The following is a 20,309-nucleotide window of genomic DNA, read 5'->3' as shown; positions in this document are numbered from 1 at the left end:
GTTAATACATATTGCCTTTTTCCGAAAAAGGTAAAGCTCAAAGCTTGCTAATTAACAACAAAATTAAGGACTTTTCCCAATTCACATTAGTTAATAATAGTACTGCAGCCTTCATTCTATCAAGTTTATCAGTGGTCGTTAAAGCTGATTTAATCTTCTTTATTAGCAAATTAATCTAACCCACTACATGAGGTTGAAACAAGAATGAAAATGCATGTTTTATTATGACAAGGGAAGGCTAATACTTGCCTGAAGCTTATATACAAAAGCTAACAGCAATCCAATCTGCACGTTACAGTTGCTTCCTCTGGCACCATTTACTTCCAACTAAAAGTCAAAGCTTACCCTTGCATGAAGATACGATGTAGTCAAGCACATTGGACGTGTAAGACTCTCTCATACATTATAGCAGCACAACATGGAAACAGGATTTGTAAACATCACTTTTTACAACGTATTTTCTCAGCTGGGAAAAGCCATTTTATGATAGTTTCTACTCACATTTTTTGCTAATTATTTCAACTATACACCATACAACTTGGTTACGACAGCCAAGCATCTATGTTGGTGAAACATTGCTTATCTTTATTAAACATCACTGCTTTGATGTATATAGCATCGCCTTATCTTAATATACCAGTTTCATAAACCCCTCAAGAGTAAGAGCCAGAGGCCTGTCAAGATGGATATAAAAGAAAAAAAGGATTGGATGATGAAGATTTGGTTTGAACTGAAGAAGGAGGAATGGAAAGTTCTCCCTTTGTGGAGATCTGAAGATTTTGGGACATCTGGACCTAAAAGGATTAAGAAACAAGTTTTGAGCTCCACCTTTAAATTTGGAGGCCCGGCCGGATGGAACATGGACATTTTTGGGACAGAGCCCTTCCGAGATTTGGTGGTTATCACAAAGGACTTTCAAAAAAACCGGCAGAAAGGAACTGAGAGAGATTTAAGAGCTTTTGATGTGAGGAATCCAGGCTGATAGTATAAAGATAAATGGACAATGGTTTGGGGATTGAAACCGGGAAAGGGAGGGTGGGATCTGGGAATCCGAAGGGTGTACAAATATATTTTGATTCTTTCTATTGTTTCTTTTTTTGTATTGTTATTAGTGTAAAAATGGGGAATTTGTGCAAGGGAAACAGGGTCGACCTTAGAAAAAGTCTTTAAATATAATGATCAATGTATATAAGTTAAAATTTGATATATAAAGTGAATTAAATATAATAACAAATTAGGGTTAAAAATTTAAGGATAAGAACTTGTTGAACAAATATCTGGATAAGGAACACAAGAAGGAGAGGTGAGGGGAAGTCACAGAAAAGAAGTTATTGGGGGGGAAAAGGATTGTTAAGGTTGATGGTTTTTCCTTTTTCTTTCTTTCTTAAATCTGTTTTTCTCTCTTTTGTTTTGTCTGTTTTCTTTTTTCTTTTTTGTATTATTTGAAATTCCAATAAATATCATTTAAAAAAAAAGAGTAGCATATTATTCCTTCATTACACAAAGAGCCAATTGCTGTTGATACATTTATTTAATAATGAGCATAAGCGCTGGGTTGCTGTTGGTTTCCCACCCCCAACCCCCATATCTGCTACACAGCGTCTCAGTTTCCTGATTTGACAATGTTTATGTTTAGTTTATATTATAGTACTAGTGATCCAGAGATCCATTGGTACCACCCAAAACAATTAAACGGAACTAATTTCAAGTCAGTATTGCTCCAGTCTCCCTCTCCCTCTCACATTTTGCGTACATGTGGAGAAGAGCTGAAGTGGGCAACTGAAGCCATTTAACCACCCTGCAACTTTCATAGGCACATGTTGTGCTGATCGTGCAATAACATATAGCCTCTCCATCAACACCAGGTATGTACATCATGATGAATCTTCAATAAAAATAATGCCTGGAGGGGACCTGATATGTAACTACAGACTAGCTTTGAATGAAGCTTGCTCAAAGTGCTGGGAAGTGATTTTCCTGTGTTTGCAAGAGGGTAGGAAAATAATATCTAGAATGTGTTGGGGAATGGATATTTCAAAAGACTGAAATACTGAGTGAAGGTCAAAAGTGATTGTCTTTTGACAGATGGCAAACTTGCAGTAATGAAAAAAAGCTTAAAGCTTTTGTCAACAACACTTGAGAAAAAATAAAGCAATCATCTAAAAAGATACTGTTATTATGTCTGACGGTTGCTGCAAGGTTGTAGCTTTTAGTTGATCTAATGGATACATGAAAACCTAGAGAAGTAGAGGTAACTTCAGCTAATGGGATGTATCTTTGGTTTCATTTTAGACCAGTAGTTCTACAAATAAATCAGACTATCAACATATGTATAAGCCATAGGTTTACTCTGATATCCCTCTCCAGGGTTTCATTTGGATGTATACTGACAACAATTGTGTTGTGACAACAATACAGGCCAGAATTGATTACCTGTGCTTAAATTATGTGAAAAGACTTCAATTTCTTTTGGAGGAGAGATTCCCCGTTATGTCACACACAGAACAGAAACAGCCCAAATGTTGGAAGGACGGTATCCAATGCCTCTTGTCCCAATACCAATTACAAGATTTTCAGGTGACTATGAAGATGGACAAGAGGCACTTAAGAGATTGTCTCTTTAGGTCCCATGCAGAAAGGGATCTAACCATGATGGCTTCTACCAAGAGTTCACCATGGTTCCCACTTATTAAAACCGAGCATACCGGGGCCAGTTACCTGTCAAAGCTCCCACTTGCCATGCTTAGAATTGCTTTCACAGAATTACGATTCCAATCGATGCCCTCGGCGGTGTTGGATGGACGCTATGGCAAAGTACATTATGAAGAAATACTTTGTGTGGGCAACCCTGTGTGAAGGACCTGTGCCACTATTTATTGCAATGCCCATTATATATAGACCCAAGAGATCGATTCATAAAACCCCTGTTTCCGAATGGAACTCACTTGAATAGTTGAAAAGGGTGAAATGGCTACTGAGCGATACTGATGACTTTGTAATTTATAAAATAGCACTCTATGCGCTAGCAGCTAAGAAGATCAGGAGGAAAGAACTAGATAAAATAGCGGTCAACTGCAAAGGGGATTCGGATATTTAATTTGGCACATTTTACTAGCGAATCTTCTGCTATTCTATTTTATGCAACAAACAATCTTAGTAGTTGTGACTGTGGTTTATATTGTATGTGTGGTGCCTGATGATTTTTATGGTTATTGCTGTTTTTCCTTTTGTTATTTTTCTGAATGATGCCATGGCCTATGGCTAGCGCAATAAATGTCTATGATGCTGATGATGCTGATGGCGACAATGACAGGCAATACAAAGCCTAGTCTAATTATAACAAGAGCACTAGATAAAATTGTTGCAGTGGGGAGAAGAAGGAATTTCAACCTAAGCATTAAATTAAATTGTGGTAAAATGTTGGTCTCCACGCTAAGCTAAAATTGAGGAGTTTGAGCTGAAGTTTTTGAACAGTCTGGGATTTATGTTTCCAATGTGTCAAAAAAGAAAAAAGAAAAAGAGAGAGATACTGGAACTTCAACAGGACAGGGCAAGAATGTGATAGTAAATCTCATTTTTCGAGATTACATTAAAAAAGAGAGGATAGATGTCCCTAAAATTGTTTGTTTTTACTTTTTGCCAAAGTTGAAAGCACAAACATGACCTCTGTACAAAGAAGATTTCCAATTGTTTTGAAATTGTAATCTGATATGATACACAAGGTTTAATAATGTGAACTGCTGCAGAAGTCAAAATAATTCTTGGAGTATACAGTATAAATCAACAGGTGTGGTTTTTTAGCTTTAGGCCTTGAAGTAACCCATCAAAAATGTAGTTGCTACAAACATGTAGTTAGCACCTTCCTTTGGTGTGCTTTGTAATCTGAATTTAACTTTGTTTTAAAGTTAATTTTATTTTTAACATTTTAAAATGTATGAAATCCTTCCAGTGAAGCTCTGATGGACCCCTAACAAAGAAATCGTCCCTTTCCCGTAATCAAAATCACAGCAAGCCTGGCTATGATTTGCTGCTTTAATAGCTAGGTATTTAGCAAGGAAAGCTAGGGATCCTCCAATATTCCACAGCTTGAGTAGAAGAAACTGCTGGGTATGTAATACAAATGTATTCATTTATTCTTCTTTTAAACATACAAGATACTTTTGATAAGATGGGGAACCCATTTTTTGAGAGTTTATGCTAAGCATTCCACAAAGTATTAAATTATAGACCAGGTTTGATGACTCGCTGGGATCATGACTGTTTCTTTCTTCAAGTTCTTAAATGTTATTCTTATTGTGGCATTTTGCACTGAAAACAATCCCTCTTGTCCAATTACCAGTTTTGCTTCTGTGCTATTCCTCCTAATGCATGGAAGGTAACAATTTAGTTAAGGAGTTGTTTCTATTTTTTGGTTCTGAATTAAAAATGTAAGGGCAGTTTCCTTGCACAATGTAGCTTTATACTCCTTATTGGGGGGGGGGGATATTCCCTCCTGTGCTCTCAGATCTATCATATAAAGAGCAGGGGTAGGGGGGACTATTTTGTATATAGTAAAAGTCAACTGAATTATTTACAGAAGAAAGCAAAGTCCTTGCTTAAATGGCAAGCCTGTGCTTCTTTTGGAGCAAATGGAGAACTTTTGCTCTTAAAAATCGTAGATCTTAAGGAAAACACTATTCCAAATTCAAGATTGCTCCTTGAAATTAAATGTACAAGCTTATTACACACTTATTGGTTTCTCAGACTCCCTTCTCCTCTCTGGGCCTATTTGGCAACTGTAATGTGTTGATCCTGAAGAATACAATTAAAGCTACTGGAGACTGCTATGCAAGTTTACATTGTTGTGCTGATTTTGTATCCTGAAACACAAGATGCTATTTTACAAGTGCCATTACTACCTCTAAGGACAGCACAAACAAGGTTGATAACCTATCATAGAATCATAGAATCATAGAGTTGGAAGAGACCACAAGGGCCATCGAGTCCAACCCCCTGCCAAGCAGGAAACACCATCAGAGCACTCCTGACATATGGTTGTCAAGCCTCTGCTTAAAGACCTCCAAAGAAGGAGACTCCACCACACTCCTAGGCAGCAAATTCCACTGTCGAACAGCTCTTACTCTCAGGAAGTTCTTCCTAATGTTTAGGTGGAATCTTCTTTCTTGTAGTTTGGATCCATTGCTCCGTGTCCGCTTCTCTGTAGCAGCAGAAAACAGCCTTTCTCCCTCTGCCAATACTATAAATTGTGCCACTGCATCAGGTGCCATGTATAATATCTGTGTGCAATATCTGCTTTCATTGACCTTGCAAACAAAATTTCATCTGTAATCTTCTCCAGCCCAGAGCATTTCCAGTTCTATTTCTATTATGGCAAAATGTGAGCTCCCTGTCACAGTAACTGCAACACCCACCCAATTAATCTATTTGAATAATAGGCAGGTGAACACATGTCCGATCTATCAAGAATATACATTTTTTAAAAAAATAAATAGATTTCCAACATTATTTAATAGAGTAGGTGAAAAATTCCTTGAAACTCCCAAGAGTCTGATGAAATTAAGCAGGGGCTGCATTTGGTGGTCCGGCCAGAAGCCCCTCACCATTACCCTCAGTGCTATTTCAAAAGTAATCAGACTCTAATACTTACTGTGAAAACAAAGTCCTTGACCGAACTATGAACTTGAACACATATTCCAGAGATTTCAGAGTTCTTAGTATAGGTTCACACTGTTCCCCTCTGCAGGAAATGTCCAAGTAAGTCTTCAAAACTGTCATTAGTTTCCTGAAATTGGAAAAATGTGTTACAAAGGGGGAAAGGGGGAACTTTATCACATTTCCTTTGTATAGAGTGTAAAGTGGCAAATATCTATATAGTGCATAATGTAACATGGCAGACTTGGTTTTATTACTTTATAATTCAAATAAAAATATTACACAATTCAATGGGGGGAAAGCACAGTAGCATGACCTTTTATTTCCCATTATTATTTCTATCTATCACACAGGATGGCTTTGGACAGTGGCCACGGTCATTGCACTGAATAATATTGCTAGTACGGTGTAGGGCTGGGAATTCTTGGCACCAAACAATCTGCAGCAAAGCAGTACTTTGGGTTGCAGTATTTAAACGTTTTTGCAGCATGCAAAGTATTTTGGCAAGGACTGGAATGATGATGAAGATGACAAAGGACTGTACCTGAAAGCTACCGACTCATAGCTATGAGTGGAAAATATATTGGTGGAAATATATATTGTAAATCATACAATATATTCTGTATGCTCCATAGTCTAATATGCTCTTAGAAGAAAGTGTGTGTGCAATTGCACACACAAAACACCTCCTTTTTCAAAAATGGATTGAATCTAGACTAGGTGAGCTCCCCTTTTGTAAACTATGAGACTTAAGTCATGACTGGTTTCAATAGCAGACTGATCCTCCCCATCCCATGTGCTGTTCTGGGGGTTCTTCCGACTTTCCTGCCTCAGAGCCAATTTCAGGGAGCACCAGGGTGCACAGCCTCATTGTACAAGTGGAAGCCCTCGTTAGGTGAATCCTGCTCTTAGTATGAAGCAAAACTATTTTATATAATGACTAGAAACAAATCTAAGGACACATTCTGAACGGTATTACATACCATACACACATGTGGATAGTAAAAATTCTCTATGTATCAGTGATCTTAAGAAGACTGTAGAATGGTATCAGCAATCCCTTGAACATTTGAGCAGGTGACCTCATTCCAACTCACAGCTTATGAAACTTTAGCGCTAACCAGATTCTCACTCTTCCACAGCCTCCCTGGAAGGGCCCATGAAATCACACCCCAAGCAACATGGCAGACTCCTTAGCAGAGCCAGCCCAAGACATTTTTCTGCCCAAGGCAAAGGACAAGATTCCACCCTCCATGGACAGAAGTTGACTGTGCTGGCCATTGAACTTAAGTGCAACATTGGCAATAGGGTAACATATTCCACAGCACCTGAAGGCAGCAGGGGGTGCATTATCTCCATGTGCTACCCAAAGAGATTGATTAACTCATTCTACCTAATGGGAAAGCCTTAGACATTGCCCATTTTTAAAAAGAGATTCAAAGCTCCAGAATTCACTGAGGGCAACTATTAGAGAACAGACAGAAGCTGTGCATAAAAGGCTGCACCCAGCTTGATGCCCCAACACATGCAGTTTAGGGGAAGTTCCAACCATAAGATCTAACACATTCACATCTCAAGGGACTAAGTTCTCATCTACACATGGAACAACATAACTAATTTTGCAGCTTGTGGATCTGTAGTGTAGTTCACCATATGCTTTGTCCACACAGTGCAGAATCTCCATACCATCATCACCACCAGACAAGATCTTCCATCAGTGGCATGGAGTTCTGCTACACATAATGCAGGAAATCTATTCGGCAAGTTAAACTTTGCACAGACAAGCCTTGTATACAAAGCATGTAGACCAGCACTCAGAGATCGATGAGGAATCATTTTCTTGAAAATACAGTGAACAAAAACCAACATACGGTAGTAATAGATGGAGTTTAGTGCCAACAAACTCATTGGTACTTTTATTCCCTTTTTCCTTCCTGAGCGTATGGTAGATCTGAAGACCCATAGTGTTCTAAAGTCCCTACCAAACTAATAAATAGGGGGCAGGGTTAGGGGTTGCTTTAGTGCACTTGGCTTTGATGTGTAATCAATAAAAAGAATGCCAAATTGCTGTGAGTGAGCCTGATTTTATGTGACCTTTAGTGAGTCTTATGTTGTGGGCAAGTTTTTCCAACAAGGCAAGATGACACAGCTTGTCGTACCATCTGTCTATGGAAAATTTGTGCACCTCTCTTCAGAAATATGACATTTCCCAAGATGAGTATCTGTTGGTGTTTGTATGTTAATTTGATGACAATATTTATTTAATTTTCCATATTGATCTGGAGAAGGGAGCATTATCTTTCCCGAAGACTGACAGAAAAATAAAAATAAAATAATAATAATAAATAATAAATAATAATAATAATAAACCTTTATTGTCCCTACACCACCTATGTGCAGTGAAATTAAACGAGGCCCCCTCCTCCCCTAAAGTCCAGAGAAGATGTCACTTCCAGCTCTGCCACCGAGTTTTACATGGAGATACCAGGGATGCTATGGATGGTGTGAATGCAAATTATTTGTTCTATATATCACTTTTCTCTGTAATGATTGAAATATCATCAACTTACTTGTAGGCTAAAGTTGCGCTGAAGTGCTGCTGTATATAAGCCTCCAGTACGGTATTGAAATGCTGGAATTTTCTGTCTGCAATGAGTCCTATTATGTAGATCTGTAACAGGTTAATAGGATTAGTGGTTTTTTTGTTTTTATTTTGCACACCAAAAGTCATTTGAAAAGTTACAGTTTGCAATGAGCTCCTAAAAAATTTCAATTAGGTATTTTGTGTATTAGCTAAAGCCAAAAGTTTATTATCGAGGGATGCAACATATCTATGTTGGTGATCCTGAAGCCATTTCAGTTACAAGCAGTGCCTTGCTCCTATAGTAAATTGTTTCAAAAAATAGAGCCCATAGTTTGAACAGCAGAGGGCAATCCTTACCAGTGCATCAAAGACGAGAATGTCATATTCATCACTATGAGAATGTTCCATCATGATATTAAACAAGGCATCTAAAGTATCTTGGAGGAACTATAGAAAGAGAAAGAGAGAGAGAGAGAGAGAGAGAGAGAGAGAGAGAGAGAGAGAAGATGAACAAATATTTTATAAGCTTTGATATCACGACAGGATAAAGATTCTTTGAGAAACATTTTCATGTCTTTAAAAGAAAAATTCCACCTAGCCCCAGGGAAAGCATTTCATGCCTCAAAGGATCCATCTTTCTAGCCTTGTCACCTGGAGCATCACCACATCTTTGAAGACTTATTTTCTTATCATAGCACACATATGACTCAAACAAGCAAAGCAGTCATACCCCCCCCCCCAATGTAATGCTAAGGGTGGCCTACAGTTTATACTGGAATGAACAGAGCATTTCCTATTCCCCACAAGTGGAAAGTTGATTGCTTTATCTGTAAATGTTCACAGGTGTACTGCAAGAGGTTTGTAAGTTGCACAGTCCCTTAAAAAGTGGAAAGTAATTGTTTTCAGCAGTGTGTCACTGTGAATTTAGCTGCAGCTGGTGTTAAATAATATCCCTCAGCCTAAAATGGCTTGATAGCATGCCCAGACCATCAGGATACTTAAAGCACAAATGCAGGGGAAGGAGATAAAGCTAGTATCTCTCCTCCCATTAGCATGCCTGGTCTCAAGTCTTCGGTATCACCCAAATCATTGCCAAGTGGGAATGAAAACATGGTGCGTGCAAACTGGAAGAGGATTCTTCCTTCCATTCATACCAGCTCAGGTCTCTCCCGCCCTTTGTGCTTTGTCAGAAAGCTCAGATGAGAAGAAGGAAAGGAGGGTGAAGAGGTTTGCAGCAGGCCAGGATCAGCCATTGTGCTGCCAGTTGCCAACCACAATTCCAGCCTTAGAAACTTGGTGCCCGTGAACCCCAGCTGGAATATTCTACAGAATACCAATAGAGAGGGTGATGAAAACTTTTATTTGGCTTTTCTACCACATGTTGCTTATGATATAGACATCATAAGAACAACATTAAAGCTCCAATATGTGAAATATATGACAATGATCAGGAGATGAACTGATGTTTTACAAAAAGAAGAAGCTACAAGCTAGCCCAGGGACAACTCTGAACTTGATCCACATTTCTAAAAAAATCAGTTCTTACAGCAGAAAAAGAAACATCAGTTCAATGCAAGGAAAGATTAATGAACTACTTATTTACACGGTGCAGAAGGCAGCTTTTCAAGTTTAGAAACACTCTGAATAGATCTTCTAGAATAGCCTGGGTCAACTGAATTCCTTTTCTAAACCCCATTAAAGAACCGTTTGAATGAAGGTTTATAATCTCGCCCTCTTCATCAGTGCTTCTAGTGTGACTGCTGTGTGTAACATCTTGCCTGATGGCAAACATTAAAGTTTGTGACATTTTGGTTGGCCCTAATAATGATGTTACCCAGCTGTGGATTTTGTATGTAGGTAAGTAATCCTTGCTACATATTTCCATAGTCATAGTCTGAAGTATAGTTCTTCGTAGCAAAAGGAGCTTGCATCACATAGATAAACCATTACATGTTCACATTTCACCAATAAACACAAATATTTTCCAAAAAAGAGCAACACTCATCTTGTGATCAGAGATCAATTTACTTTTTATATATATTAATAGGAAAGGAAAAGATAGTGGGTAGCATTTCTTAGTCTCACAACCCTCTAAGCATATATTTCATTTCATTTGTACAGGCAAAGACACATTGCCTTTTAGATTTGCCTTGATATTGTGCTTACTTTGAGTTAATCGTGCGTAAAGAGTAAAGACTTGAATCAAAGGATCTACGGTTGTTACAAAACTGCCATGCCCAGAATTTTGATAAGTTTGGGGAGTGCTAAAGCAGCAGCTCGCTGATTCTACTTTAATCAGTGTGAGTGTCCCCAAAGAATATTTGTGTGAAGCTTCAAGTCAAGGGAAAATGAATTATACCTGCTGTATTTAGCACACATGCAGCCTTAACTTACTTTCAGTATTGAAGCTAATATGGGAGAAAATTGCTCAGCACAATGCAACAGAAGGCAGGTGTGACCCTCCACCCAGGTGCCCCTTTTGATGTAAAAATCAAACCTCATCCTTTATTTGATAAACAAACAGAGCAGACATATGAACAACCAGGACTGCCCCCATCACATACAATCAATCAGGAATTCACAAATAACCTGCTCCCACCGAATCAGGAGTCACTGGGGCAGAGGGCATATTTTTTGGGGGAAACCAAGTCTTTGAAAAACATGCTTTCTTTTGTTTGAAAATATTCTGAACACAATTGTTTCATCATTGTCTTTTTTTAAAAAATCATGTTTGCTGTTAAAAAACAAAAAAGCCAACAAAGGGAAGCATATTCTAGGGCAGCATTTAGCACAGCACGGTTAATAAAATAGGAAAACATTAAAATAAAATAGAAATTCTGCCATGTAAGGTATGCCTGAAATCCAGTTCAATTGTTGAGCTGCCGTCTGTTTTCTGTGCAAGCAGGACTGGTATTATCCTGAACTGTTGTCACTTTGGGGCAATTATTTCTAAAAAGAAGTGGCTCTCCAGGGTTTCAGGTAGGGGAAATTCCCAGCCGCATCTGAAAATCCCTTTGCATGCAAATAATATGCTCTACCACTGACCCATGGCCTTTCCCGCAATGAAGCCAACAAGACTGATGCCTTGTAAAAAGAAAACACAACTTTATTATTTGAGAACTATGCTCTCAGCCTATGATGGCTGATACTGAGTGAAGACAATTTCCTGAGCCATTCTCAAGGGATTAGTTTGCTTCAATGAGCACAAAAGATGTGTTACCACTTGAGATAGAAAAACATGTTGTTGAAATGGCTAAGATTTCCTACATGGATTTTGGAAATAAGTTGGGGAATAGCACCAGGATTCCTAATTTGTCTCTCTGGGAAATATTTATCCATTGAGGAACCAAGGACTGCACGTTACATCATTTCCCGGGAAAGGGGGATGATTACCTCCTCCATAGTATATGGCTTTTCAGAAAGTCCCTGACCTAAAATTACACTGCTGTAAACATTTTAAAAACATACCTTCACAATTTCTTCCCCATCCACAATCTTCAGTTTTTCTAAGTTCTCCTTCAAGAGCTCTGGCTTCATACGCCACTTCAAAAGGCCCAGTAAACCAACTGCAGAGAAGAGCAGAAATATATTCACAGAGAAAGGGGGTCTAGCTTTCAAGTGCAACTTAAAAAGCCTTGTCAGAAGCTTATATTCTTACCATTTTGAGTTAGCTTGGTTGAACAAACAAGCGTTGAAATGGTAAATGTGTCTCTTGAGCTTACTGAGAGCCCTCCAACACTGCTTGAACTCCGACTTAAGGTTGAGCCTTTAGAGTCTATGTTATGACGTGAGGAAGGGAGACTCAGGTAAGCACTGGCATCCTCCATTTTCTTACTATCACCCTTGAAAGCAAGGCATGAAAACAAGGTGAGAGTCAGTGGAATGAGCTAAATTCACATATAACTAGGATAACTTTGCTGCACTCTTCCACACCAGTAGCCTTTTAGAAATAATCTTTTTTTAAAAAAATATTGGATTGAGAGACTTAACCCAGTGAAGACTGCAAAAGTATATGCAATTTCTCTGCACAAACAAAACTCACAATCTACTTTTGAAACTAAGTGAGGATACGTGGGCAAATAATTTTCTGCTGGTTTATAAAGAGAAGAGGTCATAACATGCACATAAGTCCGTGGACACACGGAAACCGTTAAAAAAGTCTTCTCAGTGAACAATGGAAATGGAAACAAATTAATTTTATTTAAATCATGTTTACCTTGCTCTTCAATCAAAAGGGTCCCCTGAGCAGCTTACAAATAGATCAAAACTATGGTCCTTAGACCACCGGTGGGGAATCTGTGACCTTGCAGATTTGGTTGGACTCCATCTCATCAATCCCAGCCAGCATAGCCAAGGGTCAAGGATGGGGGGGGCGGGGGTTGTTCTCTAACAACACCTAGACAGTTTCCCCATCTCTGCCACAGTTACCCCATTGCAGCAGGTGGGGCAGGAACTAAAAAGCAAACTCAAGCACCAGTTTTTAAAGCAACAGTTCTTATAGCAACTGGATGGGATTAAATTATGGGATGCATCAAGGTGAAAAGTAAAGCTTCAAAAAGTAGCAGCTTTGGGTTGAATTGTCCTTCAACTGACACCAGGGAGCGCTCTCCATGTGATGTTGGATTCTGTTCCCCATCAGCCCAAGCCAGCATTGCTCTTGCCAGAACTGATGGCAGCTGAAGTCTAGAAACGTCAGGATTGCACCACATTGGTTACCCTAGTACAGGCAGACTTAGTTATGCTGCTGTGTGATCATTTTGTGTATTATCCTGTTCCCACACCACTGGCTGGGTATGAAAAGATCACAGTATGTCTAAATTTTATTATCCTTTTGGCAGGGACCAGCTGTATGTGAGAGTTCCCTGCAGGGAATTAGCATCTACAGGCAAACCAAGGAGAATTGACCCCCACCTCCCACCAGCTGATATCACCTGCCCATCAGAGTGATGTAACTTGATTTACATGCAGGAGTGGTTTCAGAAAAATGGCCTCGCTGGCCAAATTGCAACTAGGTCAAGATAAGCCTACAGGCCATATTCCCCAGCCCTGGACTAAACATGACAAGAACAGCTGAGAATACTTGAACTGGGGCTTCCATTTTCAGCAACAGTCCTACAACTCATTGCTAGTTGTGCCCTAAAACACCACAAGTGAGAGTCTTTTTCATTTTAGCAACACTCAGGGCACTGGCCATGTCCCACAGGGCTTCTAACTCTTAATTACTAAGAGTAGGTTCCTAAATTGTATTGCAGGCTGTTTCTCAAACTTGGGGAGCCACACAAGAAGAAGAAGAAGAAGAGTTTGGATTTGATATCCCGCCTTTCACTCCCCTTCAGGAGTCTCAAAGCGGCTAACATTCTCCTTTCCCTTCCTCCCCCACAACAAACACTCTGTGAGGTGAGTGGGGCTGAGAGACTTCAAAGAAGTGTGACTAGCCCAAGGTCACCCAGCAGCTGCATGTGGAGGAGCGGAGACTTGAACCCGGTTCCCCAGATTACAAGACTACCGCTCTTAACCACTACACCACACTGGTGCTAGGGACACCTGCTTCATACAACTGATTTTCCTTATTTATCTTCAAGGAAACATTGCGGATGTTTAGTAATAAACTGCTGTTAAAAATGGTAATCAAAGGGCTAAGTCTGAGTATTTAGGCAGCCATTCCCAGTTTAGCATTTAAAACTGACTAAAGGTTTTATCACCAGACTGCAGCTTTTTGTCTGAAAGATCTCCAGCATCCTATAAGGACATATTTGGAAAAGCTCCAAACAACCTGAAATATAGTCAGCTCAGTCTTTTCGTCCCTTTCTTTCTGTTTCCCACTAGGCCATTTGCAAGGATTTTGTGTAAAAGCCAGAAACATGGGCTAGTTGCCAGATGTGTTGAGTACACCTGATTTTTTTTAGGAAAAGCCAGCTACAGCATTTTCACTTGCTGTATGTGCTAGAACAGTGTAAGTCAAGAATAGTCAGCGTGCTGACCTCCAAAGTGCAACTCCCACCACCCCTAGCTATTGGGTATGCTGGCTGCGACTGATGGGAATTGTAGTCCACAACAACTGGAAGGTACCACGTTAGCTATTCCTGGCATAACTCGCACTACACAAAGAAACCACTGAGTTCTAGCACTGATGGATGTTCCTATATGAATATGCTATCCTTCAGGACCCCTCTGTCAAAGTTTAGGCATATGGATCTGGGCTGAGGAGAAGGTTTTTTCCCCTCAGTATTTGCATGCCAGTTATAGAATTCCCTCCCCCTAGTCCTTTCAGGCTAGGAGTTGTTGGCATCTGTCTGTCTCAAGAGACAATGTAGTGTGCCTCTGATGGGAAAGTAAAACCGCAGTGTTAGCAGCACCAAAATGAGCCCCCTGGGACTCAATCTGCCCCAGCCTGTCTTCACATGCGGGGGAAGTCCCTAATTCACCAAGGGTTTGAGACCCATTGGCTACCTTCACCTGGTTTAGCCAGCCAGTCAAAGTTGTTCCTCGAGTGTGGCCACTGTCACGTGCGGACAGCTTCTAGGAACCTCAGGTGAGAGCTGAGTGGAGGGTGGGCACCCGAAAAGGAGCACGGTGTGTTCCCTACCAGAGGTACTACTCCTCCCCTAACACCCCACACACCCCAGGCTTGGAGCATAATGTTTTAAGTAGACCAGCAGGAGATTGTTAGTGGATTGTGCAAAGCAGTGTGGAAGTCTATGCAGCAAAACTGACAATACCTTTAGAACGGCCAGATCATGAAAGCCATCAAGCAGAGTTGTCCCATCCTCCTTCATTAACTTCACATATGCCATTGCAAAGTTCTTTTCTCCTTTGTCTTTAGCTGTGCAAGAAATAATTTGGTATGATTCTTTTCCCCCGCTTATAACATGTCGATTTATCTAATGTTGCATATTGAAAGCAAGTAATCAAGCGGGTTACTTACACTCCTGAGATGACCGATGTCTAAACGTAAAGCGCAAGTGAATTCTTTGCATATCCTCAATGGGCAATGCTACCTATTTAAATATATAAACAGCTATTAAAGTAAAAATGATATGATGAAAACATGGAGGGAAGGTCTACCAGCAGTTCTAAATTAGCGCTGCCCAAATATCCATCTATGGCTAAAGTCCTGCTGTAGTCATCAGTGGCAGCTATTTGTGCATAATGACCTAATGTTATGCTCTGCTGCACTTTTTCAGGACTTGTATTTCATTATTTGCCAAATGAAGCTATACCACCACAAGATTACATGCCTTTGAAATAAACTTTACATTTTAATGCAAATTCATATCATGACTAATGCTACTGTTGAATGAACTTTCTTGCTGAATAAGATAGTATTGCTTAGTCATAGATATATTAAAGGGCTTGCTTTGAAGTCCCTACACTGCAAAAAGTAAATTCTAATGTGCCTCCTTTGTTATTTGATCTTTAAATTGTGCATGGATAAGATTCACAGTGGTGGAAAGTTGTATAATAAAAGGATCCACCAATGTAGAAATGGGGCCAATTCAGATGTAAATTCCTCCACAAAGAGGAGCCTTGCTATTTTAAGAGATAACACCTGATCTGGTGTTAGTTACAGGTAGGTAGCCCTGTTGGTCTGAAGAGGTGTGCATGCACATGAAAGCTCATCCCAATAACAAACTTAGTTGGTCTCTAAGGTGCTACTGGAAGGAATTTTTTTGTTTGTTTTTTTGTTTTGACCTGATCTGGTGCAACTGCCACTATTTGGGGAGTATGACATCATGTCTCATGCAAATCCTGGAGTTCCAGTATTTGGGAAAGTAACAAGTCAGATGTTTCATCCTCAGTGAAGCTACACTCTGGAACCTATGGTCTGAACTCATCTTTATACTACACCAGGTATCTTAAGCTTGTATACAAAGGTCGCCTTTCTAATATCTGCCAATTCCCCTTTCGCACCACAGCTCTCTGTGCTACATCTCATGCTGTTTCAGAGAGCTACCCAGTTTTGAGCGCTTTTTAGGGGACACAAAAGTGGGGAGGAGAGACCATGAACATTCACTCTCTTCTAGATCCAACCCATCATTCTAATTCATTATAGCAGCATCACCACACGTACGTTTGGACACTACTGATCAAAATCAGAATTAACTTGGAATTAGATGACTCCAAAGGCTAGTTTTAAAAAGCTCCAAATATTTTATTATCAGCTTAGCTTGGATTTCCATTAGTGCACCATTTTCAGAAGAGACACTGCTTGACACATAAATATTTGAAAGTACATGGAAATGAATACATTTTGTACCCAATAATACCTTTTATTATGCCATTTTTTTTCTCCCTGCTGCCCTCTGTCTCTTCTTGCCAAAGCACCTTAATAGAATTAAACTCATTATCTACCTAAGAGCCACATTATGACAGCAATTTTCTATAGTGCTCTCTCTTTAAAAGGAGCAGATTTACAATAAGCTTTTCTAGTAGCCTACAGCCATTTTGTAATTATTTCCATCACAACCTTCCAAGAATTTGCTTATTACAAGTTACATGCAAACCATAGAGATGTCAATTAATTCTTCTCTAACAAGGATATAAATTGTAAAAGGTCTTTTTTCATGAGGTGACAGAAGTTCCCGTATTTTCTAATTTTTCTCAGCTTACTGGACCATACACTCCTACGTTTGCTCTAAGTTTTTTTAAAATGCATTATTATAATACTAGAAGAAAATGGAATGGGATAAAATTTCTATCAAATTCATCTTGGAGATTATGGGCAACTAAGTTAACTGTATACTTTTACAAATGGAAAAATCACACTTCTTGCTTCTAGACAGCAAAATAATGCAAGCAATTCCTTGGTGGCTTGCATTCTTTCAACTGTATTGTCAGAGCTTCCAGTTTAGCATAAGCAGCAGAGTCCTAGGTTCCTCTTAAGCAAAGATTTTAAACGGGGAGGTGAGGCGTCTCCTCCCCTTTCATACCTTTAATGTCTCCGCCCAGCGGGGCTGTTTAACTTGGTAGTAGACCACTGATTTATATTCACTTGTAGGCTTGTCTCCAGCTCCTAAACATATTGCATTCTTACACAAAACAGGGGAGAAGAGGAAAGAGGTGCAGCTTCTTAGTTCTTACGTACATATTTTCAATTCAGAACTATATAAGTACTATAGTTTTAATACTGCCATCCATACAGTCTATGCTAACCTCTAAGACTCTTATGTCTTGACTCTCCAGAGAGGGCAAATGTACAGTCCCAAAGTGGAGCAGAAACCAAAGGAAAACCACGGAAAATATGTTTATATTAAATTACCTGAACAGGCAGGAAAGGGTGAAGTGCCTCACAGCAAGAACGTAAGTAATTAAGGCCAGCGTCAGCACTTAGCATTATGGACCACTGGCAACTCTGATGCACTTTGGAAGGGCCCACCATGTTACTTTGGCCTAAATTGTATTTGTGAACTGTCTGAGTACCTCAATACCCCTGATACTGCCATCAAGGCTTTGTGGAAAATGTAAAGCAGTGGCCAGCCTGCAACCACCTGTTGCCACCAGTGCTTTTCACCACCATTGGTGAGCCCCCAGAGAACGCTACAAAGCATTCGGGGCCCACTAGGCCGCACTTTGCTGAGGATTCCAAAGGACCCAGATCTGGCACGATATTAACAGACATACTTGCAGAAGCAATGATTGCAGTTAAGCAGAAATTTAGCTTAACAACTCAAATGCTGGTGCACAGAAATTCTCACAGAAGCACTTTTAGGGACCACATTATCTGGGAATGTGGCCATGTCTGTACCTGTCTCTTCTTACTGAACAAGAAATGCTGTACTTCTCCCACTTGTAAAGGATAGTAACATCTGTCCTACCAACTGTAACTCATTAGCAAATTTAACTGCATTTCCACTACCTAGCCCCTAAAATTATTCAGCTACTTCATAAATTTTCCAATATTGGAAATGATGTTCTCAGCATCCAACAAAGCTATATGGTGCATGGGAGAGGAGATTAGTCATTGAAGGTTTTCTGGCTACTTCTTCTCTCAGCAGTTTTCCAGAATTTATATTTATATAACTGTTTTATGCTACTTATTTGCATGTTTAGTCTTTCATGCAAATGCCCTGCCAATTTTTTTTCCCCTTTCCAACCAATATCCAACCAATACTCTGATCCCTAAGTAACTCCCAGGAAATTTAACAGTGCAATTATTTTCTCAGCCAAGAATATCTTGCTGTTCCAATAAATTCTTCCTTCTTTTCACTCTGTATCATTTATTTTTAAAGCTAAGATGTGAAATAGGTTGGTCACATCTACTTAAGCACACCTACACAGCAGACAAAAATGTATATAGAGCTTTTATCTGAATTATTAGTCAGAAGGAGCATGAGAAGAGATTTTATATATATATATATATATATATATATATATATATATATATATATAATATTATAAGGCAGTGGAAGACAGGAGTGCCTGGCGTGCTCTGGTCCATGGAGTCATGAAGAGTCGGACACGACTAAATGACTAACAACAACAACATCATATATTATAATATACAGTGGCACCTCGGGTTACAAATGCTTCGGGTTACAAAAGCTTCAGGTTACAGACTCCGCTAACCCAGAAGTAGTACCTTGAGTTAAGAACTCTGCCCCAGGATGAGAACAGAAATGGCGTGGCAGCAGGAGGCCCCATTAGCTAAAGTGATACCTCAGGTTAAGAACAGTTTCAGGTTAAGAATGGACCTTCAGAACGAAGTAAGTTCTTAACCAGAGGAACCACTGTATATTATATATATTATAACACAAAATATATATAACACAAAAACAAAAATCCTTGATATAATATATATATATATATATATATATACACACACACACACACACACACACACATATATATATATACATATACATATACATACGGTATATATACATATATATATATACACACACACACGTGTGTGTGTGTGTGTCATTTAAATATCAAGGTGTTTTGGTTTTGTTTTTACAGGCAATTTCAGCCTTAGATCAGACCCGAAGACTTGAGACTCTCTGCCACAGACTGTCAATAATCTTTCCGCAGACCTATCTCAGATTTTTCGCATTATTTTGGAACCTCCAGAAAAGCCTCGCAGAGGCAAACACCAAAGGGAAATTATTTGTTGTTCACTACTGCTTCATTGGCAGCTGGCATTTCAATTTGCATTGTTGTGAGTACACATGGAACTTGCAGGAACAAGCAAGCTTGCATGACTTTTGCATGTTGGACTGTGGAGCTGAAGCTATTGAATATATCAGCGAATGGGCTTGGGCCCAAAATGGATTACTTTAAAGCGGCATCTATGATTCTATTATTTGTGGACTCTAAAAAAATTAAGTTTTGCTCTTAAGGAGTGTTATGGAGGTCAACAAACAATAGTTGCTGAAGTAAACCTATTCATGTTGCCCTTGATTTATTAGCTAGCTGCTTCACCTGTAAAATTCAAGGGCAGAATGTGGGGTGGGGGAAAATCTTTTTTATACTAAAAATGCACAATTATATATATAAAAAAAACAATGTGCCAATGCTATCAGTATATTATATATCAATATATTATACTAGGGTTCTTAGAATTCTTACTAAAATCTTACTAAAACTCCAACAGTTAAAACATATGGCAATCTATTTAGGCCAACTTGCATCTATACGACTTTTTTTACCCACTCATATATCAAGTGCAAACATATCTCTCAAAATATGTCATGACTGGGATAAGATGGCTTGCCAATATACACCTATGGCTGAAGAATTCTGTGTGCTGAGTTTCTGAATCAAGCACTCTTCATCAGCTTATAAATGCTAACAGAGCAAAACCAACAGATCTGAACTGCAGCACAAGCTTTAGGAAATGAGGTTACAGAAAAGTTGTGCTTGTTCATCTTCAATATGCACACAAGAGAGCAACACTTACTGGTATCACTTTCCCATCTTCATCACAGACACACATGTTGACTTCTATGTTTCTCTGTGAAGTTTTATTAGACTTATCCAGGTCTCCATTTAGCAAGGTAATGTAGATGTCATTTCTTATATCGCCTATGAAAGAAATGCAAAAAGGGTAGATACCAGGACAGAAAGGACTGAA

General features: G+C 39.2%; 1 protein-coding gene across 4 annotated transcripts in view; it reads right to left on the bottom strand.

The window, feature by feature from the left end:
* The window catches only part of DOCK2 (dedicator of cytokinesis 2), a 246,372-nt gene that overhangs the window by 198,052 nt on the left and 28,011 nt on the right, over positions 1–20,309 (bottom strand). For all 4 annotated transcript variants that reach the window (XM_079964756.1, XM_079964759.1, XM_079964757.1 and 1 more), the window contains 9 exons: positions 20,136–20,260; positions 17,167–17,265; positions 15,162–15,234; positions 14,956–15,059; positions 11,895–12,078; positions 11,705–11,802; positions 8,594–8,683; positions 8,223–8,323; positions 5,648–5,782 (listed from right to left, as the gene is read on the bottom strand). In XM_079964756.1, the coding sequence (XP_079820882.1) occupies positions 5,648–5,782; positions 8,223–8,323; positions 8,594–8,683; positions 11,705–11,802; positions 11,895–12,078; positions 14,956–15,059; positions 15,162–15,234; positions 17,167–17,265; positions 20,136–20,260 (1,009 nt within the window). The remainder of the gene's footprint in view (positions 1–5,647; positions 5,783–8,222; positions 8,324–8,593; positions 8,684–11,704; positions 11,803–11,894; positions 12,079–14,955; positions 15,060–15,161; positions 15,235–17,166; positions 17,266–20,135; positions 20,261–20,309) is intronic.

Source organism: Podarcis cretensis, assembly GCF_951804945.1.
Source record: "Podarcis cretensis genome assembly, chromosome: 2".
Classification (NCBI taxonomy): domain Eukaryota; kingdom Metazoa; phylum Chordata; class Lepidosauria; order Squamata; family Lacertidae; genus Podarcis; species Podarcis cretensis.
The sequence above is the reverse complement of the archived record's forward strand: the minus strand, read 5'-3'. Positions and strand labels throughout refer to the sequence as shown.